Genomic DNA, 25,735 nt, shown 5'->3' with positions numbered 1-25,735 from the left:
GCACCCACCCTAGGTTTGGCAGAACCCTCCCATCCTAGGAGTCCTGACCCCACCCTAATGAGCTTTCCATCAGGTAACAGTGGCCAGGCTGGCTGGAGGATGCTTGCTGCTAGGGGACCCTGAGCCTGGCTGAGAACAAGTTAGGGTTGATTTATAACTCCTCAGTATTGAGTCCATTGTGAGCCTCTGCCCTTGTCCTGCCTGAGCCCTTCAGGTGAGTATATCAGGTGAGTATATCAAAGGGCATGAGAGAAATGCTCCCACCAGAAAGAGTAGATGGCCACAGCATGCCTGCCTCTGTCCTGCCCCAGGCCTAGATCAACATAGCCTCCTGACTGGAGCTGGGCTCATAGGGCTTTAGAAACAAGGCTGAAAAATCCCTGTTCCTTCTCCTGTTTCTTGAACAAATGGGAGAGACTAGATGCTGAAGGAAGGACTGGACCAGGTAACTCTAGTCTCAGGCACCAAGTTACCAAGTTAGAGAAACTGTGCCTTGCCACAGGCAGAGCCACACATGGAACAAAGGAATAGAAGAGGAGCCCACGACTCCCCAGATGCCATGAGCAGCACCAGACTGGAAAGGCTGCAGCGCCAGGGCTTCTGGGCTGCCCTAGACATAGATAATAGAAAAACAGAACAAGCAGAAGTCTTCAAAGCACTGCTTCCCTGCTGACCTCACCAGGCTTCAGACACACTGCATTCCCTTTTGTTACACACTGAGCCATCTTACCCACTGAGAGCAGAAAGCACAGACGAATTTGGCCATGGGCCCAGTTTTGGGTCCCTGCCTCCAAGAAGTCTCCACTTAGGTCCTGGACATAGCCTAGAGGTCCTAGGTGTATTTCCATTTTATAGTTAAGAGCATCCTTTGCCATCATTTTAATCTTAAACAGCAGCCAATTTCAGCAAGAAAAATACATGAGTCTCTGCAGAAATTTGAAGTTTTAAACCATTTTGCTCTCCTGGAAGGAACTTACTACTGTTGTTTTGCCAGATCCATATATTGTTAAGCCACCTTCTGACTATTTGTATGCATACATTAGTGCTGCTGCCCTCGACCTCGGCCAGAAAAGCTGCTGCTGCTGCTGCTGCTGCTGCTGCTGCTGCTGCTGCTGCTGCTGCTGCTGCTGCTGCTTCTTTTCTTCTTCTTCTTCTCCTCTTCCTCCTCCTCCTCCTCCTCCTCCTCCTCCTCCTCCTCCTCCTCCTCCTCCTCTTCCTCCTCCTCCTTCTCCTCCTCCTCTTCCTCCTCCTCCTCCTCCTCCTCCTCTTCTTCTTCTTCTTCTTCTTCTTCTTCTTCTTCTTCTTCTTCTTCTTCTTCTTCTTCTTTTCTCCTCCTTTCTCCTTTTTCTCCTTTTCTCCTTTTTTCTCCTTTTCTCCTTTTTTTCTCCTTTTTCTCCTTTTTTCTCCTTTTCTCTCCTTTTCTCTTTCTCCTTTTTTCTCCTTTTTCTCCTTTTTTCTCTTTTTTCTCCTTTTTTCTCCTTTTCTCCTTTTCTCCTTCTCTTTCTTCTTCTGCAGTGGGCAGTAGTCAGTGCAGAGATTTATAGCTTGTCAAAACACTGAGAATAAGTGGTTGATAAGTGCTCAGTCCTAAGTGGGATGCCTGTATCTGTCGCCCACTCCCAAGACCCAGGGAACATTATAGAAGAAGTGGGGAAGGACTGTGAGAACTAGAGGCTGGGATGGAGATCTGTAAAATATTGGTTTCGGGCATGCCATGGGGGCTGTACTCCTGAACTCATAGTGTCTGTGGCTACCCACACAAGACCTGCATAATATCCCAGTGCCCCAGTCCTAGCTGAGGAACTACTTATTGGCAGTTAGTGACTGCTGAGGATGAGAAAGTCAATTTTCTTCCAGGTAGTGGCTGCTGGCAGGTTGTCCTATGCTCCATTGGAGAGCCACACACCCATGTAAATATGAGGAACACTAATTGCACTCAGTGAACAGCTTTAAAAAAGAGAGAGGGGACGTTAAGACGGGAAGGGGACATGTTGGGGGGGTTGAAGGCAGTGGAGAGTGGGCTAAATGTGATCAAGACAAACTGCATACAGGTATGAAACTGTCAAAGAATAAATAAGAACATTGTAAACAATAAAACATTCACCCAGAGTAAAAAACTATCTTCTTCAGCCATGTCTTCCCAGGCCCCACAATGTGATGTGGAACTGTGCAGAGAACTCTCTGGAATTCTGTAGAAAGTCTTAGTTCTGTCCTGTGGGTCACTTAAAAGGTCCACAACACCTGCTTCCAGAAGAGAGGGCCCTACTGAAGCTGCCTACCTCGCCCGTGGGCCAAGAAAACTCGCCATATCCAAGCTTCATGTTGAGTCCGAACTCCCCTTTGTAAACACAGCCATCATGCCACTCCTGAACCCCTTGGATGACCTTCATGTCCTGCTCTCCCATTGTGATTTCAGACTCCTCCTCATCCTCTCTGAGATCCTCTACATGGCCCCTAGAAAGACAGAAAGCAAAGGAGGAGCAATGAGGAATGCTGGAAGTCACTCTGCACGGAGCGCCACCACCCCATCTCACGTCACTCTTCAGGTAGCCCCAAGGCTCCAGATTTCCTCAAAGGGAAACTGAGGCATGCAGGATGCAATGATTGCACAGGAAATGAACTGAGAAGGAAAGGCACAAACTGACAACAGTAAATGCGCCCACCCCTGAGATAGGACCAGTCAGCCCCTCTAGCTATAACCAGATGGATGTACCTACAACATAGTCCTCTCTTCTGAGCTGGCAGGACCAGCCCCAGGCTGGGCAAGAAACAGACACTGAAACACACACGTAGACCCAGGAAAGATCTGAGGATAACTGAAGGAGTCGCAAACTGAAGGACACATGGACAAATGCAGAATTCAAGTATGGTACAAGGAAGAGGTATGCCCAAGGCAGGCTTGGCTCACTCTCCACTTTGTGTTGATCTCAGCCTAAATCCACTCTCCTTTCAGACTCCTCTCAGCTCTTGTTGGATGCTATGTGCTGATGCCTCTGCTCTGGAGACCCATCCCAATGTCTGGCTGGTCGATAGGCTGGCAGCACACAACATAGAATCCCTCAGATCCCGTGATGGTTGACCTTGGTTGTCAACTACAACTGGAATCAACTAAAACCCAAGTAGTTGGGCACACCTGTGAAAGATTTTTCTGGACTGGATCATCTGAAGAGAGAAGATTCTCCATAAATCCGGGCTGCACCATCTGGTTGCAGCCTATATAAAAAGGACATGGGAGGAGAAAAGCTTTTGGTTTTGCCTGCTTGCCCTCACTCTTGAGGGCAAGTTCATCTATCGTGCTGCTGAGGCATTGCTTCACTGTTGTTAGAATCTATTTCTTTGGTATTACAACAAAGACTAAAGATCAGCTGAAACATCTAACCTGTGGTCTGAACAACTACCAGATTCTTGACCTTTCTTTCAGGAGACAGCAATTGTTAGACTATCACAACCTGTAGGCCACTTTAATACATCACATATATCAAATATAAATATAAATATATATATATATATGATGTATTTCTAAATATATATTACATATTATGTATTTTGTGTTATATAGTATATATGACAAAATATACTGTACTCTGTCAATTCCGTTCTGTTAAAAAAAAAAAAAGTCTGACTAACAAACCCCTGACCCAGCACACCAGTGAGATCCCAAGAGCTTATAAAGTGTCTGAACCTAAGTTCTGCATCTGCCCAATAAAGAAAGGCTCCTACTGTGAGAAGATGGAATATTTGGTGTATTATATTATTTCTGTATCATTATACAGAAAGAAGCCAGGAAGGACAGATACTCAAACTATCATGAGAATGCAGAAGGCACTGTTGTAGGCTTTGTAAATTCTTTCCTTTTCCCCAGTCCAACAGGTCTTCCCGTGGCACCAGCCTGCCTCAGACTTAATATGCGGCCTATGGTGATCTTGAACTTCAATCTTCCTGCCTCTGCCTCCCAGGTGTGGAAGTGCAGCCACTCACTGCCATGACAGGTTTGTGCTAATCTGGAGGGGTTGAACCCAGTGCATGCTAGACAAACACTACAACTAAGCCACATCCCCAGCCCTCAGTTGGAATTCTATCCTGAACACCAGTAGGTCAGAAATGTCCTTCCTATGAGTAAGTGATCCAAGTGAGGTGATTAGGTTGGGCCCTAGGACAGGAGGACTAGTTCTCATAAGAAGGACACCTTCTTTTGGGCATAGAGACATACAAATGGGAGAAGAAATGCATAGAAGGAGGTCAATACAAGCCAGGGAGAGATCCCTGAAAGAGCATCAGGCCTGAGGCCCTTTACTCTTGGGCTTCTGCCTCCAGCATTGTGTGAGGGTGGAGCCTGTATTGCACCATCTAACCTTGGTACTTTTCTTTTAACAGAGATATTAACAAAGTGAGACCTGGCCTGAAGTTCCTTCTTCCCAACTCGATACAAGGACCACTTGGCTAACTTTTGGAAAGGTCTGTCAATAAGAGGAAAGAAAGGGAACGTTTTTCCTGAAAAAGAAAAAATTGTGAAGTCAATCAAGAAAATCGGACTATAACTGAGAGAGCTGTGAAGGCCAGTGAAAAGGCATTGGAGATGGGCAGCTGGCACAGAAGGGACCCAGTCACCTGGCTCTGCCACTTCCAGCTGCTCATCCTAGCTGGGCTCCGCATGGTTTAGTTTCCTCATCTGTGAGACAGACACTGTGTGAGTCTGCTGGGCAGCTACCACAACCATCTGGTTCTAGGGGCTGGAGGACCGAGGTCCAGGTATCAGTGCATTTGAGTTCATGAAGCCTTGCTTCCTAGAACATTGTGGATGCGAGCTCGGGTCAGCAGAGAAAAAGGCAGGGGAGGGGGGAGGCAGAGCTCTAGACTTGTCTCTCTTCTTGTAAGAACTCTAGTCCTACCATGAGGCTCCACTCTCCTGACCTCATCTGAAGTTAATGACCTTCCCAAGTCTAGCCTCCAAGCACCATCGGATTGGGATTCAAGTGTCAACATGAATTTGGAGTTACATAAGCATTCAACCCCAGCCCCTTGCAGGGGCAAGCATGCTAAGTGCTGTGTAGGTAGGGGTCTGCTGAGGTTCGACCCCAACAGCCCCTACAATTAACAACAGAGTAGTGAAGGAGCTGTGCTGCTAACCAGATGGTACGAAGCCATTCCTTCAGTCGCCTGGAAGTGGATTCTGTTGACAACCCCAAGAACAGGCATGGAATACCAGCTACCACTTATGTATCCTTTTTTCCTTGGATCGGTATAATATTGAGAGTTTTCTCTTTCCAGAGACTAGGCTAGGGAGGGTAAAAGTACCTTTAGGAATGTAGTCATAGTAGTAGCTACAATAGCAGTAACAGTAATAAGAGTAGTGTTGCAGGCAGGGTCTCACTATATAGACCTAGATGGCTGGATTACCTTACATAGGCCAGGCTGGCCTTAAACTGATAGAGATCTCATCTGTCTCCCCAATGTAAAGTAGGGTTCTACCATACCAGGTTCCTTTTTTAGGGAATTTTTAAGGACTGTCCCAATATTAAATTCCAGCTGTGGTGCTTGACCCCGTGGTGCTGATTACACCTTCCTGCCAGCGAGTCCCCCTGCACCTTCTGGAGAAGGAGGTGTAGCTCTTCACAGAATCCTGGCTCTCAGTGTCAACAGACCGACCACTTTGCCCCTCCAGACCTCTGGAGCTGAAAGTTTTCGAGCCTTGGGAGTCCGGGGTAACAACGGAATGAACTTCTTCCATTATCTCTCTTCTTCAAACCTAGAAACAAATCTGTGGTCACAATTCGCCCTCAGGACCGTGGACAGTGGCAGCTAGGGGACCTGCCCGCTGCCCTACTCAGATTATCGTGACCCTCTTCAGAGTCTTCTAGTAGACCCCTCTAGCTCCTGAGGGCTCACTGGCCTTCAGGGGCCAGGGTTCCCTGGCCTTCCCAGGAGTGATCGCCACTGCAAGAGCCGTCAAGACCGTGTGGGATCTAGCTTCACCCACTGACCTCAGGGTCACCCTCAGCAGAAAGAAACCTTGGTCTAAACCACACCAAGCGTCTCAGAACAGCGAAGCATCTCAGAGTAATGGGGTAAACCCAGTACAAGAGTGCGTCAGGTTGCCGTGGAGACCGCCACGCCCAGCTACAGCCAATCCGAGCCAAGTTGTGCTGACTCCTCCCTTCATTCCCCCATTCAGACCCGCCCCTGCGTAAACCTCCCTAACTGGCCAGTTCACTAATCGAGCTGCATTGCCTCTGGCCTGTGTCAGACACCACCAATCCCTGAGCTGGGAAAGCTGGCTCTGCCACCGCTAATACTCAAGTCCTTCTGTGGGTGCTGGCTCAACATGTCAGATCCTCTGTGAACTAGCCTCTGGGCCAGAAGCTACCATCACTCGTGAGGAGGAAGCTGTGGGGAAGACTCTGGAGCCTTTTTGTTAAGGCCATCTGATTGCCAAGTTCAACTTTATGCAGTGGGTACATGCAGCCTGATCCTGACAGAGGGAGAGACCTTAAGGAGAGGGGCCTTCAGGACAGAATTGCAGACAGGATGCACAGGAGTACATATCCAGAGGCACAGTGAGTGGCTAGATACCAGTGTGCTGAGAGGTCCCATGGGCTTTAGGATGCAGATAGTGAGACTGGGCCAAAAGACATGATATGCCAAAATTGTATTTATATTTATAAATGCATACATGGGCACTAAGCATACAAAAGTCAAGAAGCTATATTTCCACAGTTTGTCATACATGTTCCCCAAGCATAGTAGTGAATTTATCCCAGCACTTAGGAGGCTGAAGCAGGAAAATCACTCCAAGTTAAAAGCCAGCCTGGACCAGAGTGAGACCTTGCATCTTCCCAGTGTCCCATTCCTCCCCGAAGATATTCAAAAGGAATCTTTTCATAATATGTTAACATTCATTAAAAAAAAACCTAGTAACACTAGCTTTTTAAATTTGGGGGATTGGTAAACTTGGCAGATTCCAGGGATTGATGGTTGGAAACTGATCTCAGGCCAACTTGCTTTCAGCAAATTAGCAGCTTTCGTTGCCAAAATGGGTGTCTGCAAACATGAAGGTGCCTACTGAGCCACCGCTGTTGCTAAAGAATTCAGTGAATCACAGGCTGGGAATGAGGCTTTTCTACTAAAACTGTTAAAGACTGGAAAGCTAGCAAGGAAAATTACTGCAAATCTCAAATTAGACCTGATTTTGACATTTGGAAGCAATGGTGAGAAAAGTGGAATTCTGAAAGGACTCTGCCTCAATTGCCTAGAAGGTGATTTTAGGGTCTCACAAAACTGGAAGATAAACAGTGCAGGGTGCCACTGATGTGTACCCATCAATTGGCCCAAGCCCAAAACTGTCATCAGAAAAAGCACATAAATATATGTGACATGTGCTAAGTGAAAAATGTTATTGTTTAAAGTGGGACGGGGGGTGGGGGGGGGATGAAGAAATGGCTCAGCAGTTAAGAGCACCGACTTCCAGAGGTCCTGAGTTCAATTCCCAGCAACCACATGGTGGCTCACAACCGTCTGTAATGGGATCTGATGCTCTCTTCTGGCGTGTCTGAAGACAGCTACAGTGTACTCATACATAAAAAAAAATAATCTTTAAAAATAAATAAACAAATAAATAAAGTGTGTGTGTGTGTGTGTGTGTGTGTGTGTGTGTGTGTGTGTGTGTGTGTGTGTGTCTGTGATCACCCCTGCTGCTTTGGCCCTTTGAATTTAAATAACTTAAGACTGATCAAATGGTGCATGAAAACGTCAGCATATTTGGAGCCACAGAAGGGCGCGGTAAAGGCAGACTTTCTGGGACTACCCCAGCTTTTCTGATTCAACCTATCTTCAGCAGGCCTGAGAAGCAGCACCTGTGGGCAGTTCCCATATGCTGCTGCTGCAGGAATGTGGTCCGCACTCAGGACTATTGAGTGGTGTGAAGGACAATAGGCCCTCAAAATCCAGACTGAAGGCAGAACAGCAGGGCTGTGCTACACAGAACTATGCTGTCCCATGTGTCCTCTTCAGGGCTTAAATTTTTAACTTTCAACCCACAATAAGACTGTTTAAGACAGCAACACATTATCCCAAGACCCCTTGTATATTGTGGCAAAACAAAGCTCAGAAAAGGTTCATAAAGAGTTTACTCCTACATGTATATACCCAATAGTTCGTGTATTCTGTTCTTTTCACTGTTTCTATTGAAAAATAAGAATGTGGTCATGATCCACTGAACCAATTTGTCGACTCACACAAATGGTCAATCAGCACAACTTGGCAGAGTCAGGACTCATCTCCAGAAAACCACAGCTTCAGAAAGTATATCCCAGCTACCCCGGGGAGAGCCCAGAGGTAGACAGGCTTGGTAAGCAGCACATGAGCTCGGTAGAGTTGAGCGTGAGATATGAGATCAGAGACTTTGGAACAATACCCCCCTTCAGTACCCTCTTGGAAAGCATGTGGGGAAATCTCAGAATTGGATTCCAAGTCTGGTTCGATTCAATGGTCCCATCCCAAACTCTAGCGACTGTTCCTCCCAATCCCCCTGCCTTTACCCAAAGTTGGCTTCATTGCTGGCCACTGGATAGGACAGAAAAGACTTTCAAACCCCTCCTCATTCCCATTATCCCAATCCCATTCCTCAGGACATCTGTGGCGGTTTGAGTAAGAATGCTTCCCATAGACTCATGTTTGAATGGCTGATTGCCAGTTGCTGGAATTGTCTGAAAAGGATGAGGTGTGGTCTGGTTGGGAAAGTAGTTTCAAAAGCACTTCATATTCCCATTTAGCTCACGCACACTCTGTGGTTGTGTGTGTGAGTATGTGTGTGTGCGCACGCGGGTGTGCACTCAGGGACAATCAGACACTGAGACCACAGAGAGCTGGAATGTTACAAGTCCAGAGTTAAATGATTGTAGGCTCTCGTTAGCGCCCCCTAATGGCCATGCATTGCTCACATCTTTCTGACAAACCACAACATTCCTCTGGAGCTAAGGGAAGCGGGTTCCCCTCTACCAAAGGAGCCATTTCCTTATGACTATCAGAATAGGCGAATGGTTATCCTTGGTGCCTAGCAGCACAGCAAAGCACATGCTGGCCTCCAGGCTCCCTCATTATCGCAAGTATTTTTACACATTTCAGAGACCATGCTTGTTGGGTTTTATAAAAAGGAAAGAATGAACCAGAATATGTTTGATAAAGACTAGGTATGGTGAGGTGGAAGAAGGTGCCTCTGCAGGCCCAGCCCTTCCCCCTGAGGTACCAGACACATGATGGGTATAGTATAGAGTTTATTTAGGACATGGGAAGGCAGGTTGAAGATGTAGAAACAGAGAAAGGCAGAGAAAGACAGAGATAAATAGAGAGAAAAGAGGAATAGAGGCCAGCCAAAAACATGTGGAGAGGGGGAGGGGAATGGGGAGAGAAGGGACAGAGAGGTAAGAGGGTAAGAGAGAAAGGAGGGGACAAACAGCCCCTTTTACACTAAGTCAGGCATACCTGGCTGTTGCCAGGTAACTATTGGGATGGAGCCTAGAAGGAAAGCTAACAATGGTGACATCCTGGCTTTTCTCATCCTGTCCCTTGCCCCAAACTTCCCCAGCTCTTAGGCTTTCTCCCGGATTTCTCATTATCCTTAGAACCCTACTGTGTCAGCTATGTTCCCTCTTTTTGCCCCTCTCTCAGTCCTTTTCTCTTTTGTCTTTCTCTCTTGCTCTTCCTTCTCTCTTCCCAAGGCCTAGTCCAGTCTGTTGGCCATGCTCTCTCTCTCTCATCTCCTCTTCCTCCTCCTCCTTCTTCTTTCTTCTCTCTCTCTGTGCTCTGAACTCTTCAAGATGACTCTGGCTAGACTCACCCCCATTTCTACAATAAAAACCTTCTGCTGGGCAGTGCTGGTGCACACCTTTAATCCCAACACTAGGGAGGCAGAGGCAGGCAGATCTCTGAGTTTGAGGCCAGACTGGTCTGTAGAGTTGCAGGACAGCTAGGGCTACACAGAGAAATCCTGTTATACCTTCTGTTTAACCTACCTTGGAGCAGGCATATCCTCAATTCGTACACTAAAATCCGTGACTTGAGATAAAACCATTTGGACTGTATTAACAGACTACTAGCTTCCTCCAGCCCCAAAGCTAAGAAATGTCATCAGAGAATATCTGACACCTATATCAAATTTCCCCATTCTGCTGTAACCCACTTACCTAATGTTTCCACTAACATATTTGAAAACTGCCTTACTTTTGTTCTGCATCTATAAATGCTGGTGAAACTTTCTACCCTGGGACAAGCAATTTGGGGCAACCTGAAGCCACATTGCCAGCCATGGCCATTCATACTTAACTCAGTCCCTTCAAGGTTAGAACTGTTTTCTGACCACATATTGCTTTCCTGTTCCAGTAAAGTCAAGTCGGTTCCTTCCTTAGGGGCTCAAAAGGGTAAGATAGTTGCTGGTAAGGCCTCCTCCACCTGGGCTGGCAGCCAGACCCGCCTGACTCCAGATGTGCTTAGCACAAGAGGAGGACCAGGCTACAGGCTACAGTCATGAGCTGGAAGTCACCAAGACCTAATAGTAGGAAGAGAAAGAGTAGGCATTTTTTTTTTTCTTTTTGGCAAGATTACTGAAGATTGGCCGGTGGGGATATAAGGAGTAATTGAAACTGATTTCTGGTTGCAAATTGTAACCATGAAAATGAAACCAAGTTTTCACTATTGTAACAAAATTGAAACTGAAATTAACTAAGTATCTAGGGCTGCAAGATGGTGGTACTTCACAAAAACTATCCTCTAAAATTCTGGACATCAGAAAAAAAATGACTCTCATAGACACTAACGACTTCAATTTCTAATTTTAAAAATTGTTTTGTGAGTGCTTGTGTATATGAAAGGGCAACCCTGTGCAGGTCAGAGGATAACTTGTATGAGTTGGTTCTCTCCTTCCGCTCTGTGGGTTCCAGGAACAGAACTCAGGGTCATCAAGCTTAGCGGAAGTTGGTGCCTTCACTCATGGAGTCAACTCCACAGCCTCACTAAATAATCCTAAATAGCCTTTGGGAAGTCACAGTTCTGACCCAAAAACTAACAAGTAAGTTAAAAAAAAAATCTGGTCCATGAAGACACGAATTCAGTGGTAGTTTTATTGTATAAGAACCATGTTTTTAAAAAGAAAAAAATTGAGGGCGCCAAGAGGCGATTTACTAGAAAGCATTTAACAAAAGGGGATAAAGCTGCAACTGACCTGTGGCCTGCTGTCCTGGGAAGAGGGCCAAACCCTTGGCCCTCACTAAAGACGCTAGTCACCCTTCTAGACCAATGCGGATGACAGGGCCTCCCTGTCTGGCAGCCAGATCGCTAGCTGCCGGCCCTACCCACTGTCAACTCAGCCAATCCGGAGCCGAGGACAGGAAAGGCTCCGCCCAACGAGCTGATGAGGTCGCCTCCTAGTGGCCAGAGCAAGGAACACGCAACTCTCGGCCCCTAGATGACCCCAGGGTCGCAGGGGTCATGGGCACCTCTGAGGCCGCACTGCCGCCGTTCGCGCGCGTCGCCCCCGCGCTCTTCATCGGGAATGCGCGAGCCGCGGGTGCGACGGAGCTGCTGGTGCGCGCGGGCATCACTCTGTGCGTCAATGTCTCCCGACAGCAGCCCGGGCCGCGCGCACCCGGAGTGGCCGAGCTGCGCGTACCCGTGTTCGACGACCCAGCCGAGGACCTGCTGACACACCTGGAGTCCACCTGCGCCGCCATGGAGGCCGCGGTGCGCGACGGCGGCTCCTGCCTCGTGTACTGCAAGAATGGCCGCAGTCGCTCAGCCGCCGTCTGCACCGCCTACCTCATGCGGCACCGCGGTCACAGCCTGGATCGCGCCTTCCAGGTGCGAGCTTCCAGGGGCGGGTCTTCCGGGGTGGGTCCCACAGAGAAGCAGAGTGGTTCTTCCGGGGCGGGCTCCACCCTTCACACTCCGGGCGGAGCTTCTGCACTCTGGATTGTCGGTCGGGTCTCTCACCGTTAGCTCTCTTGATTACAGATGGTGAAGAGCGCCCGCCCGGTAGCCGAGCCCAATTTGGGTTTCTGGGCTCAGCTGCAGAAGTATGAACAGACCCTTCTGGCCCAGGCCATCCTGCCCCGGGAACCCACTGATACAGAGTAAGCTGCACCGTTCAGCTGCTGGGTGACCAAGCGTCTACACTGAAAGGTGTTCCCTCCCTCCTTTTTCTACTAGCAGCTGGCCTCGGGTGTCGCCCCATCTTGACGGTAGTACAGAAGTGTCTACTGAATGGGGGACTTCGTTTATTCATCGGGTTTTGGTCAAATCCGAACTAACACGTTTTAGGTAGAGAAACTGCGTGAAGGATAGAGTTTGGGAAGCCTATGGACAGTTGACAGAGTCCTAGCTGCCTGCTCCAAGGGAGTGCCTGGGTTTGGAGGCAGAACCTCTCTGCTTCCCAAACTTCTGGTCCCTTAGACATGAACATAGAGTCTCCCAGCAGGAGGAATTCATGGGCCCACCATCTTTGACTTACAGCTGCTATGCCCTGGAAGGGAGGCAGTGCAGACAGCGACTGAGGCTGTCCACCTGCCACCTCCCGCCTCATTACTTAACCTGTATCAACACCAACGCCTGACCTGGCGTTGTCAAGTTACATATGCCCTGTGCGCTATCTTCCCCAGCTGGCAGGCAGGCCCATCCATTGCCATCTTGTGTTGATTGCTCTTGTAGTTCAGACACGGCCTTGCTTAGACATCTGTTTCCGTAAGAGCCCTGCAAATGTAGCCACGACTTAAAGAAGTGGGTGAAGAGCAAAGAACAACCTGGGCTACGTGTACATTACAGATGTGTGTCCACTGGTTAATCCGGTGAATAAACAAAGTGAATAAAACCCCCGAGTTGCTATGTATGGTTTCCCGTTTCTGCGCCCTGTTCATGGTCTCTGGGGCCTGAGTGGTTTGTCTGCATCAGCTTCTTCTTGCAGGTCATAGTCTGTCACCACCCAACACAATAGCCCCTGTGTTGCTCCCTGAAGAGCTTAAAGGGTTTGGTCATATCTGCATCTATGCATAAAGACATATTTGGGTCTCCAGGTGGAGGGCTCTCCCTTAGAATGAAGAATGAAGGCTTCTTACTTAGCAGAACTCAAAGTTGAGGGGACACGGGGTACACAGTTCGTGATCAAGACTCTGGGGTGTTAGTAAGCACCACCTTCTCCACCTGCCCCTGCACTTCTGGTTTCTGGCTGTGGTGAACAAGCCATTCGGTGGTCACTGGTTCAAAATGGTCCCCGCCTTGTAGGGAGTACCAGAGCTATGGGGTGAGTGGCTGGCACTACCCATTTCAGGACTGCCGCACAAGCTAGCTAATCTGACCACTGAGCTCTCTCCCCCAGGTCCCTTATGTTTACCCTTTAAAGGAAGCATTACTACTGTCCCCATTCAGCCCCTGAAGCTGCAGTGGCTTGCAAAGAACAGGGCCCCATGACCATGTTTTCATCCAGATTGTGTAGCTGCCCCTGCTCACACCACCTTCCAAGAGGCCACTGCCCTTCCATCAGGGTAGGCCATATCTCCCAGTCTGCTAACTTTGTCACTTAGAGGTGGCAATGGTACAAGGGCCATAATGCCCATGTTGAAAGTTATCTGTGAGGTGTAACTGAAACTTCATGTTTTCAGCAGCTCAGTTCTTGGAGCCATTCAATTGTAGCTTTGATCACATCAAACACTTCACATTTCTGCCTCAGGGACTACAGGACCCTCTCCAAACACTTGGGGCCTTGGGTGTAACACTGATTGTAACCACAAGGGGGCTCTCCGGGTAGCTTATCAGTGTTAGAAGGACAGATTCTTGGGCTGGGCACCATGATGGTGAAGGCATTTGGGGGCTTGGAGTTTGCAGTGTACTGACTCCATAGTGCAAAATGTCCTCTTGGTCTCAAAAGAGCCGCACTGGCTCCTTATATAAATACAGAGGCGCCTGTAGAAGTGGAATAGCTGGATCAAGGCTGCCCTATGCCACAACTTCTGTTTGCAGAAGGAAGTATCACCAAGACAGAAATGATAAGACCCCTAATCTCTGTAGGTAAATTTGGAGACTGGGCTGGGGGACCCCTACAGTTTACATCATTCAGACGAAAGGAACCCAGGCTAACAGGACAGAATACCTTCATAGATAATCTGGTAGACAGACCACTGGACACCTGAAAGTAGTGATAACCTTAACTCTGGGTCCCTTCACTCTTTTTAAACCAGCTGGCTGCACACACTCCATATACAGCCAAGGATGACGGGGGACTATTGATGCTTTTGTCTCTGCCTCCCAAGTGCTGGAATTCCAAGGGCTTTCCATCGAGCCCGGTTTTCCTCCCTTTAATCCTTGCCTCTGAATGATGGCATGAGCCTTGGAGTTCCTGCAGAGTCTGAAATGAGGGCTCCAGGAGTGATCCCATGTACTGCCAGCTAAGAGGGCGCATGGAGACTTGAGGGACCACTGCTAAAAGAAATCATGCTTCCGTGTTCAAGCTGAACCTGTGGCCTGCTCTCCACTTAGCTGTGCCTCTTACCTGTGGAAGGAGGGCTGGATTACTTGACCTACATTTGGGGAGACTGAATCCAAACAGCTGGGCACTCCCCAGAAGTGACACTACAGCCACACTATCAGAGCAGAAGACAGAGTGTGTCTCTCCTGAATATTCCCTGAGCGTTAAAAGTCCCTCTCCTTCAGAATCTGTTCCTGCTTCCTGCCGTTAAATAGCAGGACACCTCTGTTGACACCTTGTGTTGGACAGCTCAACCTTTGAACGGTCTTGTTGGGCTTAAAATGCCCCTGCAGCCCTTACATTGGAGCCTCAAGACAGAACTGCGTTCATCAGTGTATCTTCACTCCACACCTCGACGACAACAAAAAAGCCGATCCTAAAACGTGGTCAGTGCAACTGACAGCTTCTTTTTATGCCTAATTTGAATCTAAATAGCCACACCTGTATGGGCTACGTACTTGACAGCCGCGCATTTCCCCAAGCAGCTTTGCACACCTTGGCTACTGCCCAGGCCAACCGGAGGACTCAGGGGGAACCGCATCAGGGTAATTACAAGAATCGTTCCCGGAGTCTGAGGACCGACTGAAAGAGGTGTCACCTGCGTCCCTGGGAAAGCGACGGTCCGGCCACCATGATTATCCCGCAATCCGTAGCTGCAGCGCGCAGGCTGAGGACGCACAGCCTTCCCGGGCGTCCTGCCTCGCGTTCTGCTCCGCCGCTCACGCCGTCTTGATGCACAGGCCCGGGGCCGTACACAGCGCCCCCGGTGGCTGCCGAGCCCAGCCTGAGCGGGGCGGCGCACGGCGCGGGGCCGGACCGGGCGGCTCCCGGCGCGACTTCCTGTTGTGCCCGCGCCCCGCCGCCACCGCCGCCGCCACCACCACCACCGCCGCCGCCACCGCCGCCGCCGCCACCGCCACCGCCACTACCAGCGCCGCCCCGGCCCTTCGCCCACTGCCCGCGGCCTGCAGCGGCCGCCGCCCATGGATTTCACCTAGCGCCGGTGGTCATGGCGGCGCAGTGCTGCTGCCGCAAGGCGCCCGGCGCCGAAGCCGCGCCCGCCCGCCCGCCGCCGGAGCCGCCGCCCGCCCTGGACGTGGCCTCGGCCTCCAGCGCGCAGCTCTTCCGCCTCCGCCACCTGCAGCTGGGCCTGGAGCTGCGGCCCGAGGCGCGTGAGCTGGCCGGCTGCCTGGTGCTGGAACTGTGCGCGCTGCGGCCCGCGCCCCGCGCGCTCGTGCTCGACGCGCACCCGGCCTTGCGCCTGCACTCGGTCTTGTTCCGCCGCGCCTCCGCCGCCTCCGAGTCGTCCTGCACCTTCTCCTTCCCTGCCCCGGGGTCCGGGCCCCCGCTGCCCGCCTTCGCCGATGCGCCTGGCGCAGAGTCTGCCGGTTGCCCGCTGGCCTTCAGGCTGGACCCGTTCACCGACTATGGCTCCTCTCTGACCGTCACACTGCCTCCCGAGGTGCAGGCGCACCAGCCCTTCCAGGTCATCTTACGCTACACCTCGACCGACGCCCCCGCCGTGAGTCCCGCCCGGGTGGGCATCTGGATTGTGGGTGGTCAGCGGGACTCTGAAAGGCACCCTTCGCTTCACTGCTGGGTCAGATGCACCCTGCTCCTGGAACACCTGCAGAGAGTGAGGGGCAGCCTGGCCCAGGAGTCTGTCTGCCCCAGGTGGCCGTGGTAATTCCCAAATGTTGCCTACAAGTTCTTGGAACCTTTGAGTAAAGCCCCAGGTCCAGGCCCGTTGGACAGTGGAGATACTTAACAGTGTCTTTCTATGGGAAGGGGGAAAACGATGACTTCCCATCTTGTACCTGTATCTGGGTACAAGAGCAGCTTCTGGTGGGGCTCTGCTAAGCCAGCTCTAAGAGTCCAGCGTTGAGGGGTGTTCTAGGAGTGCCTGATAAAGAAGGGCCACCCTGTGACCTGGACCTTCAGAGGGCTTGGGGACACCCAGGTCTGTTCTCTAGAGGTGGAGTGAGTGAGAGACAGTGGGTGACAGACAAGGCCTTGTAAGCTGTGAGGCGTGGCTTTGGGCTCCCTATGCTATATTGTGACATGCTAGGGCAGGTGTGCTCCACCTCTCAGTAGACACACAGGGCTCTGAGCGGGCTTTCTGCACAGGGCACCCTCCATCCCACAGGCCGGATGGAAGAGCGAAGAATGTAAAGCTAGAGTGCTGTGGCAGCAGGGTCAATGGGTTCGCAGAATGGAGCGGGACCTTTGATTCCTGCAGCATGGTTCCTCCCTCCAGCTCCCCAGGTAGTAGAGAGTGCTCATGTGACATCTACCATGGATACATGGTGCACAGGCAGCTCTGCAGGGCCCTTGGAAGGTCCATCTGCCCCCGCCTGTGGAGCCCAAAGGAAGAGGCCAGGAGCCACAAAGGGACAAGTTGACATCTGGGCAGAAAAAGACCAAATGGGGTTCATATCTGTGGGCTTCCTGCACTCTTCTCACGAGCCTGGATTGGGGCCTGCCACCTCTTCCCAGAGTCCCTGTCTGTCATGTGCCTGTAACTAGCCAACAGGTCTCGGCCCTCTGCCTGCTGTGGAAGTGTGGGGCCTCTGCAGATGTTAGGCCTGCTTCTTAGCATGCCAGGTGAAAACTGATGAGTGAGCCACTTCCTGGCTGCCACTTGTGAATGTCTACTGCCATTTGTTTGTTCTGCCATTAACAGCAGAGTGGTGGAAATGGAGCCCTCATTGCTGCAATAGATGAGGCCAGGAGACGAGGGGGCCTGATGTATGGGGGCTGTGGTTGCTCCAGACAGCGCAAGCTGCAGGGTCCTCGTAGTCTGGGTAGCTCCAGGGTAACAGAGCTGACCCATGGAAGCAGATTGGCCTCCAGCCTTAGGCACCTACTGTTGCTCATGAGCGTTGAGGAGCTCAGCACTCGCATCCCGTCTGCCCTGTGCCTAGTGAGGATGCAGGGGGAGTCATCTAGGTTTCCCAGGAGGCCCTGACAGAGGATCCAACTCTAGGGGTGACAGTTTGGAGGTGCTGCAGATTCTAGGGCCCCTCTGCACTTCAGGCCTTCATTTCAACCCCATCAAGAAGTTTTTCTTCCTGCCCTACAGAATCTGAAGTTGGTTAACCCATTCCTTATCCACAAGCCCAACAGCTGCTGTGCCCCTGGGCAAGCGACTCTCACTTCTAAGGCAGTTAGCGGTGTCTGGAAAGGCACCTGGCCTGCTGGAGCCAAGGCATGGTTTTGGAGGTATAGGGCAGAGCCTGGCGGTTCAGTGGAAGGGGAGATGAAAGCGGTGCCACTCAAGTGTAGCTGGTGTAAGCAGGGAGACACTGAAGAAGAGCATCTGGGAGCCTGTCCTCCCACAGTAGATCAAGAAGCCGCTGGCAACAGGATCTACTCCTCCACTCAGGTCTCTGCGTCCCAGACCTCTGGAGGCTGCAATTTAGTAGCTCCCCAGCCGAAAAAGAAAGACACATAGGCAGGTTTGCTGTGAGAGCAGACTGTGCTAGGAAGAGGTCCAGGAATGCTAGCAGACGTCTCACCAGGTCTACCTGGCAAGCAACTCACTCAAGTCTGTGACCTAGTGACAGGCAGCCTCCTGGGTGTGGAGTCTGTGGGGAAGGTATCAGTCTCTGGATCTGTTGGGATGAGAATCTCCCCCAGATCTGGGCTCTGTGGTGTAGACATATCCCCAGGTTTGTGAGGCAAGGCATTACTCCCCTAGTCTTGAGTCTTTGAGAAAGGCATGTCTAGGGTCTGTGCGTAGACAGTCCCCAGATCCTGGGATCTGTGGCATAGTCCTCCCCTCCCTCACCCCAGGTCTGGGGTCTGAAAGCAGGCATCCTGTCTAGGTCTGGGATCTATTGGATGAATAGCTCCCACACATACGAAGTCTGGGCTCTGTAGGGCAAACAGGGTCTGTGGAACAGGAAACCCCACACACTACCTCCCTTCATCTGGGATCTGGAGGTATCATGATAGGCTCTGTCTCCCATGATGACAGTCAGTCTTGACTGCACACACTTGTCCAGTCAGAGAAGTGTTCAGGGTGTTCCCTATTTATGGCGCCTAAGAGGATCCATGGGCCCTTGATAACCGAAGTGAAAAAGTCACTTTGTTTCAACAATTCTGTGGTCCTAGTAGAGGGCAATGGGGGGGCGGGGGGGTGTAGACATTACTTTGTAGCTGGAGCCCTGATGTGGGGGTGGGATCTGACCTGGTCATCTGAAGATTCAGTGTCTCAACAGCCATGGCTGGGAAAGAGGATGGCTAGGCCAGCGACCTTGGCCCTGAGAGGGCAGGCTGCAGGAGAGTGGGAGTGGTGGCGAGGAGAAATTACTGGGACTTGCTCTTTGCGGCAGCCCCTCCCTCTAAGCACTGGCCTCAGAAGCCCTTTCCTTGACACTCCTGTCATATCAGGGCATGTCTAGTCTCCGTTCTAGCCCCACAGACTGACCAGCACTGGGGCTGACTCCCTCTACAGCAATGTAAGGAAACTATGGTTTCCCATGTTTCCCTGTATTCAACCCCAGGTGTTCTGACCATTCCTCCGTGTCTCTTTGGAAGCTCAACTAATACCATGGTAGGCATTTTCCTATTTCCCCAGGCAGCGCGATGTCCTGGGTGAGACAGCTCCAGACATGTGACCTCCTGTCTGGAACTAGGCACACACAAACTAGATTGACAGTTCCTGCCAGGGGAGGGGAGTGTACCAGGTGGGCCTGTAACCGAAGAGCAAGGGCCCTTCCCAGCACCTTGTCCCCAGGCTCTACACCTAGAGCCCTGGGCTAGGTGACAGTATCTGCCTGTGTTTCACCTTGCCTACAGATCTGGTGGCTGGACCCAGAGCTGACCTATGGCAATGCCAAGCCTTTCGTCTTCACCCAGGGCCACTCTGTGTGCAACCGCTCCTTTTTCCCGTGCTTCGATACGCCCGCCGTCAAGTGCACCTACTCAGCCGTTGTCAAGGTCAGGACCACGGTTAGGGTTGTTTCTGCCTCCTTTGGGCATTGTCTGGGGCTGGAGCTTACGGCAGACCTGCAGATGGACTCTGGCCACCCACTTCTGTACTCTTCTTGCCTGCCTAGACTGGGATCCCAGCCGCGTAGTGGGACAGTCGTGCAGAGAAGTCAAACACAGGCCTTATGGAGGCTAGGTAGAGGGACTAGGGTGAAGTGACCAGGGTCCAGCACCAAGGAAGAGATGCTGTCTGATAATTGATTTCCAAGACCTCTAGACCTTCAGGAACTTGGGGGAGATTCTTGAGTTACAGCCAAAACATGGCAGCCTCCAACTGGAGCAGATTTAGGGTTCCAATATGTGGTCCTCTCAAGAAGACATAGTTCCTTGACCCAACCTGTGAGACTATCTGATAAGAATCCGAGGGCTTCCTCTGGGATATGAAATTCCCTGACCTGTGTTGTGGTGGTCACTGCTGGGGGATGAAGGGCTCCCTGATGGGACCATAAGGTCCCCTGTCACAGACGAGGGGGTCCTCTGACCTGAGTTGTGGAGTCCTCTACTAAAAGTGTGGTTCCCTTTCCTGGGCGGTGGTTGTGTGGTAGAGTGCCAACCCTCAGCCTGTCCACTGCAGGCCCCGTTAGGGGTACAGGTGCTGATGAGTGCGACCCGGAGTATGTACGTGGAAGAGGAAGGCCTCTACCACTTCCACATGGAGCACCCAGTACCTGCCTACCTCGTAGCCCTTGTGGCCGGAGACCTCAAGCCAGCGGACATTGGGCCCAGGTAAGGACCCCTCTGCATCCTGCCACACTGTTCTGAGCACCTGGGCCTCAGAAAGAGCCCAGAAGGCGACAGCCCATGCACATGCCTACCATGCCTCTTCACCCACTGTCCTCAGATATAAAACTAACTGACCCATCCAGTGCCCTGCCTAGCAGTCAGTCAGCACTTCTGGAGCTACCACACAACAAGCTCTACCCTCCTGTCCCCACCAGTGCCTTCATTTCATTGACAAAAGGATCAGGGTACAGCAGTTTGTTAAGCAGTTCCCCTACCTGTTGAGGGAAGGACCCCATCCAAGGAACAAAGCCAGACAAGGCAGAGGGGATCCACGGGGTAAGTAAGGTCCAGGCTTTTCTGCCTCAGTCTACCTTCTCTGTTTGTGATAGGAGCCGTGTGTGGGCCGAGCCATGCCTCCTGCCCACAGCCACCAGCAAGCTCTCAGGTGCTGTGGAACAGTGGTTGAGTGCAGCAGAGCGATTATACGGGCCATACATGTGGGGCAGGTATGTCTGTCTGTGGGGCAGGTATGTCTGTCCACTCCTTTTCCTGGCTGGCTATACACTTTCCCCCAGAGAAAGACGTAGGGCAATCTACAAGATTGAGCACTCTTGTCTGAGTTCCCTGTCCTCTGTCTCCTGGAGAGGAAGGGACACTACGGGGCTGGGCTGCCATCCCAGGTGAAGCATACATTTGTGGGCTTGGTGGGTCATGGTCAGAGCCCCTCTGTTCCTCACCCTGCACCTATGGGCACAGATATGACATCGTCTTCCTGCCGCCCTCCTTCCCCATCGTGGCCATGGAGAATCCCTGCCTCACCTTCATCATCTCCTCCATCCTTGAGAGTGATGAGTTCCTGGTGATTGATGTCATCCACGAGGTAGCCCACAGCTGGTTCGGCAATGCTGTCACCAACGCCACATGGGAAGAGATGTGGCTGAGTGAAGGCCTAGCCACCTATGCACAGCGCCGCATCACCACGGAGACCTATGGTATTGTCTGGGGCAGCTATGGCAGGGGTCCTCTTAGGCACCAATTGCAAGGGGCGCAGATCCCTCCCCAGCCTCCAGCCTGACAGCGTCTAACTGTCTCTGGGGCTGGGTGTTGGGTAGAGAGTGGCAGCCCTGCTATAGCCTCCAGCCTCCGTGACCTCCACCTTTACTCTCTGACTCCACTCAGGGGCTGCCTTCACCTGCCTAGAGACAGCCTTCCGCTTGGATGCCCTGCATAGGCAGATGCGGCTTCTTGGGGAAGATAGCCCGGTTAGCAAGTTGCAGGTCAAGCTAGAACCAGGTACTCTCTACTCCAGGCTCACCCCGAGAACCCATGCATGGCATCCCCAGGCCCTCCTTTGCTGCTGTTCACTCGCTTTGCTGAAGCTTCTCTACTTCACCATGCCTGAATTCCTTCCAAGGCCAGCCCGTGTGTCTATAGCCCCAGTGAAAACCTCTCAGGTGCCTCCACCTACCACAGTCCTATAGGGTCTGAGAACTGGTTTCCATGGAGCAGAGCAAACTCCATCTGTGTACTCAGGATGTTGATACTCATGTGAGGGACTGTGGCCCTCCCCCTTGCCCGATCCTCTGTTCTAGACTACTGCCCGAGCCCCGCCATGTAGGACACAAGTGTCAAGCGGCATCCTAGACGAGGTGTTTCCCTGCAGGAGTGAATCCCAGTCACCTGATGAACCTGTTCACCTATGAGAAGGGCTACTGCTTCGTGTACTACCTGTCCCAGCTCTGTGGCGATCCCGAGCGCTTTGACGACTTTCTCCGAGTAAGTATATAGGCCCCACCACCTCCTGTCCAAAACTTCTTCCAGCTGACAGAGTTGTCCTTCTCTGAGGAGAAGGGGACCTGGGGACCAGATTGGGATGTGGCCTGCTGAGGTATTGTCCCCTCCTTCTCCTACCCTTTCAGCAGCAGGGCCTGTGGGCCACCTGGACTGTGATGCACATCTTTAGAAGATGTCCCAGTGTACCAACCCTGCTCTGCCAGAGCTAACCATCCCCAGCCTTCCATACCTGCTAAGGCCATGCCCCTCATCTCACAGGCCTATGTGGAGAAATACAAATTTACAAGTGTGGTGGCCCAGGACCTGCTGGACTCCTTCTTGAGCTTCTTCCCTGAACTGAAGGAGCAGAGCGTGGACTGCCGGGCAGGTGAGACTGCGTACCCTGCTGCAGGCCCAAGGGCCAGGCACTGAACAGCAGTGGTGGCTGGAGAAAAGCCCGTCAACCACTGCGGCACTGTGTGGGGTCTAGGTCAGGATGCCAGGAGAGTAAAGAGTCTACCTCCAGTCTAAAGGATCACAGCATGGAGAAAGGGGCAGGGGCTTCCTGGAGGAGATGGCCCCTAGGCTAAGCAGATCAAGCTAAGCAGCCAGTAGGGAAGGATCGTAAAAAGATCCATGCAAAGATCCTAGGGCAGGCTGTGCAAGGAAGGTGATGGCATTAGTCCCAACTGGCTCACTCTGCTTGTGCGTAGTAGGGGTCTCCTGAGGATCTGAGGGCCTGAACACTAAGGGAAGCACTGGAGGAGCTATCCATGGAAAAATATAGTTTGCTGGAGGGCTTCAAAGTCTAGGAATGGTGACCCTAAGTTTTAGAAGGTATATAAGTGCTCTGGGGGTTGGTGGAGATGCTCAGAGCCTGTGTACTTCACGGAACAGGACAGACAGTGCAGAGCCTTCTCTGCCCCAGTGATATATATAGGACAGGCATGTAGCAGGTAGAGATCCCTTGGTCACCAACCCAAGCTTTCTGGCCTCCCTGTGTCCTTCCTAGGAGCCCTTTCCAGTGGCTCCAAGGGGGAAGGCACAAACTTCTAAGGAACTGCTCATTGTCTTTGAGAACCCTGGGTCCTAGAAGAGACCACCTGCCAGGGATACCTTTTGGGCATGGAGTCTCCCCGGCAGGTTGCTCTGGTGGTCCCTCCCCAGCCTAGGCAGGGACCCCAGGCCTGGTCTTCCTGCAGGGCTGGAGTTCGAGCGCTGGCTCAATGCCACAGGCCCACCACTGGCTGAGCCAGACCTGTCTCAGGGGTCCAGCCTAACCCGGCCTGTGGAAGCCCTTTTCCAGCTGTGGACTGCAGAGCCCCTGGAGCAGGCGGCAGCTTCAGCCAGTGCCATTGACATCTCCAAGTGGAGGACCTTCCAGACAGCACTCTTCCTGGACCGGCTGCTAGATGGATCCCCGTTGCCCCAGGGTGGGTCCCACAGTCAACAGGGTAGCCTGGGAAAGGGATGTGACTCCAGCCCAGCCCTGACCTGCCCACCGCCCCCACAGAGGTGGTGATGAGCCTGTCCAAATGCTACTCATCCCTGCTGGACTCCATGAACGCTGAGATCCGTATCCGCTGGCTGCAGATCGTCGTCCGCAATGACTACTATCCTGATCTTCACAGGGTCCGCCGTTTCCTGGAGAGCCAGGTGCAACTACATGCCCAGCATGACTAGGGGGTGGGGATGGGGGCAGGGTGGAAAGAGACAGCATCCCTACACCTTGCCCAGCCCTTGTAGCCCAAACTCTGAGACAGCCTAGAGGGAGAGGTGAGGGTGAGACTGATAAGGGCACTGTATCATGTGAGTCCAGGCCAAAGCCATCCTGAGCATCTGGGGCACATTTGGATCTGGGTGGTGGAGGGTGCCCAGGGAGCCTTTTAGCGTGACCCAGTGCCTTCCACAGATGTCGCGCATGTACACCATCCCACTGTACGAGGACCTCTGTACCGGTGCCCTCAAGTCCTTCGCACTAGAGGTCTTCTACCAGACACAGGGCCGGCTGCATCCCAACTTGCGCAGAACCATCCAGCAGATCCTGTCCCAGGGGCTAGGCCCCAGTGCTGAGCCCAGTACTGAGCCCAGCACAGAGCTGGGCGGTGCTGAGGCAGACACGAACCCAGACTCGCCAGCCCTGCTGCTCGGGGACGAGGCCCCTAGCAGCACCATCTCTCTCAGGGACGTCAATGTGTCTGCCTAACCTTGATGGTGACTGGCCCTCGACCTCCCAGACACCACGGATTGTGCCTTTAGTGGTCCGGGCCGCCATGACTGCGCCTTGGCTCTGGCCACGAGCTCTGCCCGGGACCATAAACCCCTCCCCAGGCCAGGGGCATGGGGAAAAGGATCTTGTGTCCATTGATGCCCGTGGACCAGGGCCCACCCTGTCCCTGCTCTCTTGCACTGCAGGCCCCAGGGATGGCCTATACGCACTATGCCTCCTGTTTCAACACTGATAGCCATGCCTCACCCTGGAAGCCAGCATCTGCTGACACTGCTCTGGGGACAGTGACCCCAGCAGTCCCACAGCAAAAACCACAATGTGCCTTACGTGTGCCAGAGACCCAGGACACATGGTCCTGGAAATGTGCTTTCCTGCAGAGCCCTATGCCTGGCCCCTGGGCTGGAAAGCCTTGCTTAAAGGACAGAAGACAGAGGGGCAAGGACACAGGCATTCCATCAGTGTGGGGGCAGGAGACAGAGGGAGAGGCTAGACCTCTCAAGCAGGCCTGTCTCTGCACTAGGAGTCCAGGCCCTATAGGTACAGGGAAGGATGGCCTGTCCTTGTGGCAATATGGGTACCATTGGTGCTCTCTGTGCCTGCCTGCTGGGAGAGACACCAGGCTGTGAGCTTCAGCCTGGGACCACTGCAGCAGGAACCATGGTGACTGTCCCATTAAATCTCCACTCTGCAGATCTGACCTCCCTTCCTGTTTGTCACTACCCTGTCTTTTGTACCTACCCAACTGCCAGGGTTAGAGCTGGAAAAGATGAGAATTGGTCATGAGATCATGCTCATAGTATAGACAGACCCAATAGAGTGGGAACCTAACCCTGAAGGCTCAGGTTGGGACAGGGGGTGGCAGGAGAAGGTGGCCCCTTGTTATTCTCAGCTCCTCAATCAGACCTTCAGGACCCTAAAAAAGGATGTTTGTCACCCTCATCCGGACTTTAATCTCTGTGACTCTTATCACACCTCTGCCTCTTATCACTGAGGCACCCAAGCCTCCAGCACTAGAGTTCAATAGAGGTATGAGTTGCAGGGGTTCATGGGAAATACTGAGACTGGACTTCAGCATGGCAAGCTGTGAGGTTAGATGTCTCAGCTAACAAAAGGGAAGCTCCATGTGTCAAGTGGAGCCACTCCTTGTGGTTGCTCAAAGACAAGCTGGTGACAGAGCCACCATTGGGACCATTTGGTACTCTGCAGCCTCCAACTTTGACAGTGTGCAGAGGCATGTCTTTTGTCACAAGCCACTGCCAGACTCAGTCACAGTCAACTTCATACATGGTTACAGGAAATTCTGAGATGAGTAACTCGAAGCCTCCACCCACTCTCCAGCCTCCAGTCACTAAGTGTCCCATTCACCTTCCTTCCCAGGAATCTCTCCTCAGCACAGACAGTCGAACATTCCCTAATCATACACCCCAAATGAGTTCAGAACTTAGGGTCTTCTTTGACAGTGTATGTGCTTAGTGCCCACCACAGCACTACCTGGGGCTCTAGACTATTCA

General features: G+C 52.1%; 3 protein-coding genes across 17 annotated transcripts in view; 2 read left to right on the top strand and 1 right to left on the bottom strand.

Moving 5' to 3' along the window:
- The window catches only part of Ankmy1 (ankyrin repeat and MYND domain containing 1), a 51,143-nt gene extending 35,904 nt beyond the window's left edge, over window positions 1-15,239 (bottom strand). For 5 of the 14 annotated variants that reach the window (XM_076914730.1, XM_076914733.1, XM_034521197.2 and 2 more), the window contains exons 1-3: window positions 14,999-15,143; window positions 5,586-5,746; window positions 2,280-2,454 (exon numbers count right to left, since the gene is read on the bottom strand). In XM_076914730.1, the coding sequence (XP_076770845.1) occupies window positions 2,280-2,454; window positions 5,586-5,728 (318 nt within the window). In that variant the 5' untranslated portion in view covers window positions 5,729-5,746; window positions 14,999-15,143. Of the gene's footprint in view, window positions 1-2,279; window positions 2,455-5,397; window positions 5,538-5,585; window positions 5,747-5,981; window positions 6,098-14,961 lie in introns of those variants that run through there. The other 9 variants (XM_076914731.1, XM_076914740.1, XM_076914732.1 and 6 more) reach the window with 8 other exon arrangements.
- Window positions 11,418-12,867, top strand: Dusp28 (dual specificity phosphatase 28). The gene is made up of 2 exons (XM_034521199.2): window positions 11,418-11,847; window positions 12,001-12,867. Exons 1-2 carry the CDS (start codon window positions 11,479-11,481, stop codon window positions 12,121-12,123), a joined length of 492 nt encoding a protein of 163 aa, XP_034377090.1. The 5' UTR covers window positions 11,418-11,478; the 3' UTR covers window positions 12,124-12,867.
- Window positions 15,240-15,347: 108 nt separating the features above from the next.
- Rnpepl1 (arginyl aminopeptidase like 1) lies at window positions 15,348-24,921 on the top strand. 2 transcript variants are annotated; one of them, XM_034521643.2, is made up of 11 exons: window positions 15,349-16,025; window positions 19,307-19,447; window positions 20,073-20,224; window positions 20,611-20,727; window positions 20,978-21,213; window positions 21,401-21,514; window positions 21,885-21,997; window positions 22,274-22,382; window positions 23,197-23,427; window positions 23,508-23,650; window positions 23,907-24,921. In XM_034521643.2, the coding sequence occupies exons 1-11, from the start codon at window positions 15,513-15,515 to the stop codon at window positions 24,198-24,200; spliced, it is 2,163 nt and encodes a 720-aa protein (XP_034377534.1). In that variant the 5' UTR covers window positions 15,349-15,512; the 3' UTR covers window positions 24,201-24,921. The 2 variants fall into 2 exon arrangements, with proteins under 2 accessions (XP_076770857.1, XP_034377534.1); XM_076914742.1 differs by lacking the exon at window positions 21,401-21,514 and having other exon boundaries at window positions 15,348-16,025.
- Window positions 24,922-25,735: the final 814 nt, after the last annotated feature.

Source organism: Arvicanthis niloticus, chromosome 17, assembly GCF_011762505.2.
Source record: "Arvicanthis niloticus isolate mArvNil1 chromosome 17, mArvNil1.pat.X, whole genome shotgun sequence".
NCBI lineage: Eukaryota > Metazoa > Chordata > Mammalia > Rodentia > Muridae > Arvicanthis > Arvicanthis niloticus.
The sequence above is the reverse complement of the archived record's forward strand: the minus strand, read 5'-3'. Positions and strand labels throughout refer to the sequence as shown.

What these genes read in the sequence shown, in the direction of transcription:
- Dusp28 (XM_034521199.2), top strand. Translation starts at nt 11,479, where the DNA reads ATGGGCACCTCTGAGGCCGCACTGCCGCCGTTCGCGCGCGTCGCCCCC. An exon ending in GCCTGGATCGCGCCTTCCAG is followed by an intron (nt 11,848 to 12,000) that starts GTGCGAGCTTCC and finishes TCTTGATTACAG; the next exon opens with ATGGTGAAGAGCGCCCGCCC.
- Rnpepl1 (XM_034521643.2), top strand. Translation starts at nt 15,513, where the DNA reads ATGGCGGCGCAGTGCTGCTGCCGCAAGGCGCCCGGCGCCGAAGCCGCG. An exon ending in CATCACCACGGAGACCTATG is followed by an intron (nt 21,214 to 21,400) that starts GTATTGTCTGGG and finishes GACTCCACTCAG; the next exon opens with GGGCTGCCTTCACCTGCCTA. An exon ending in GCAGGTCAAGCTAGAACCAG is followed by an intron (nt 21,515 to 21,884) that starts GTACTCTCTACT and finishes GTTTCCCTGCAG; the next exon opens with GAGTGAATCCCAGTCACCTG.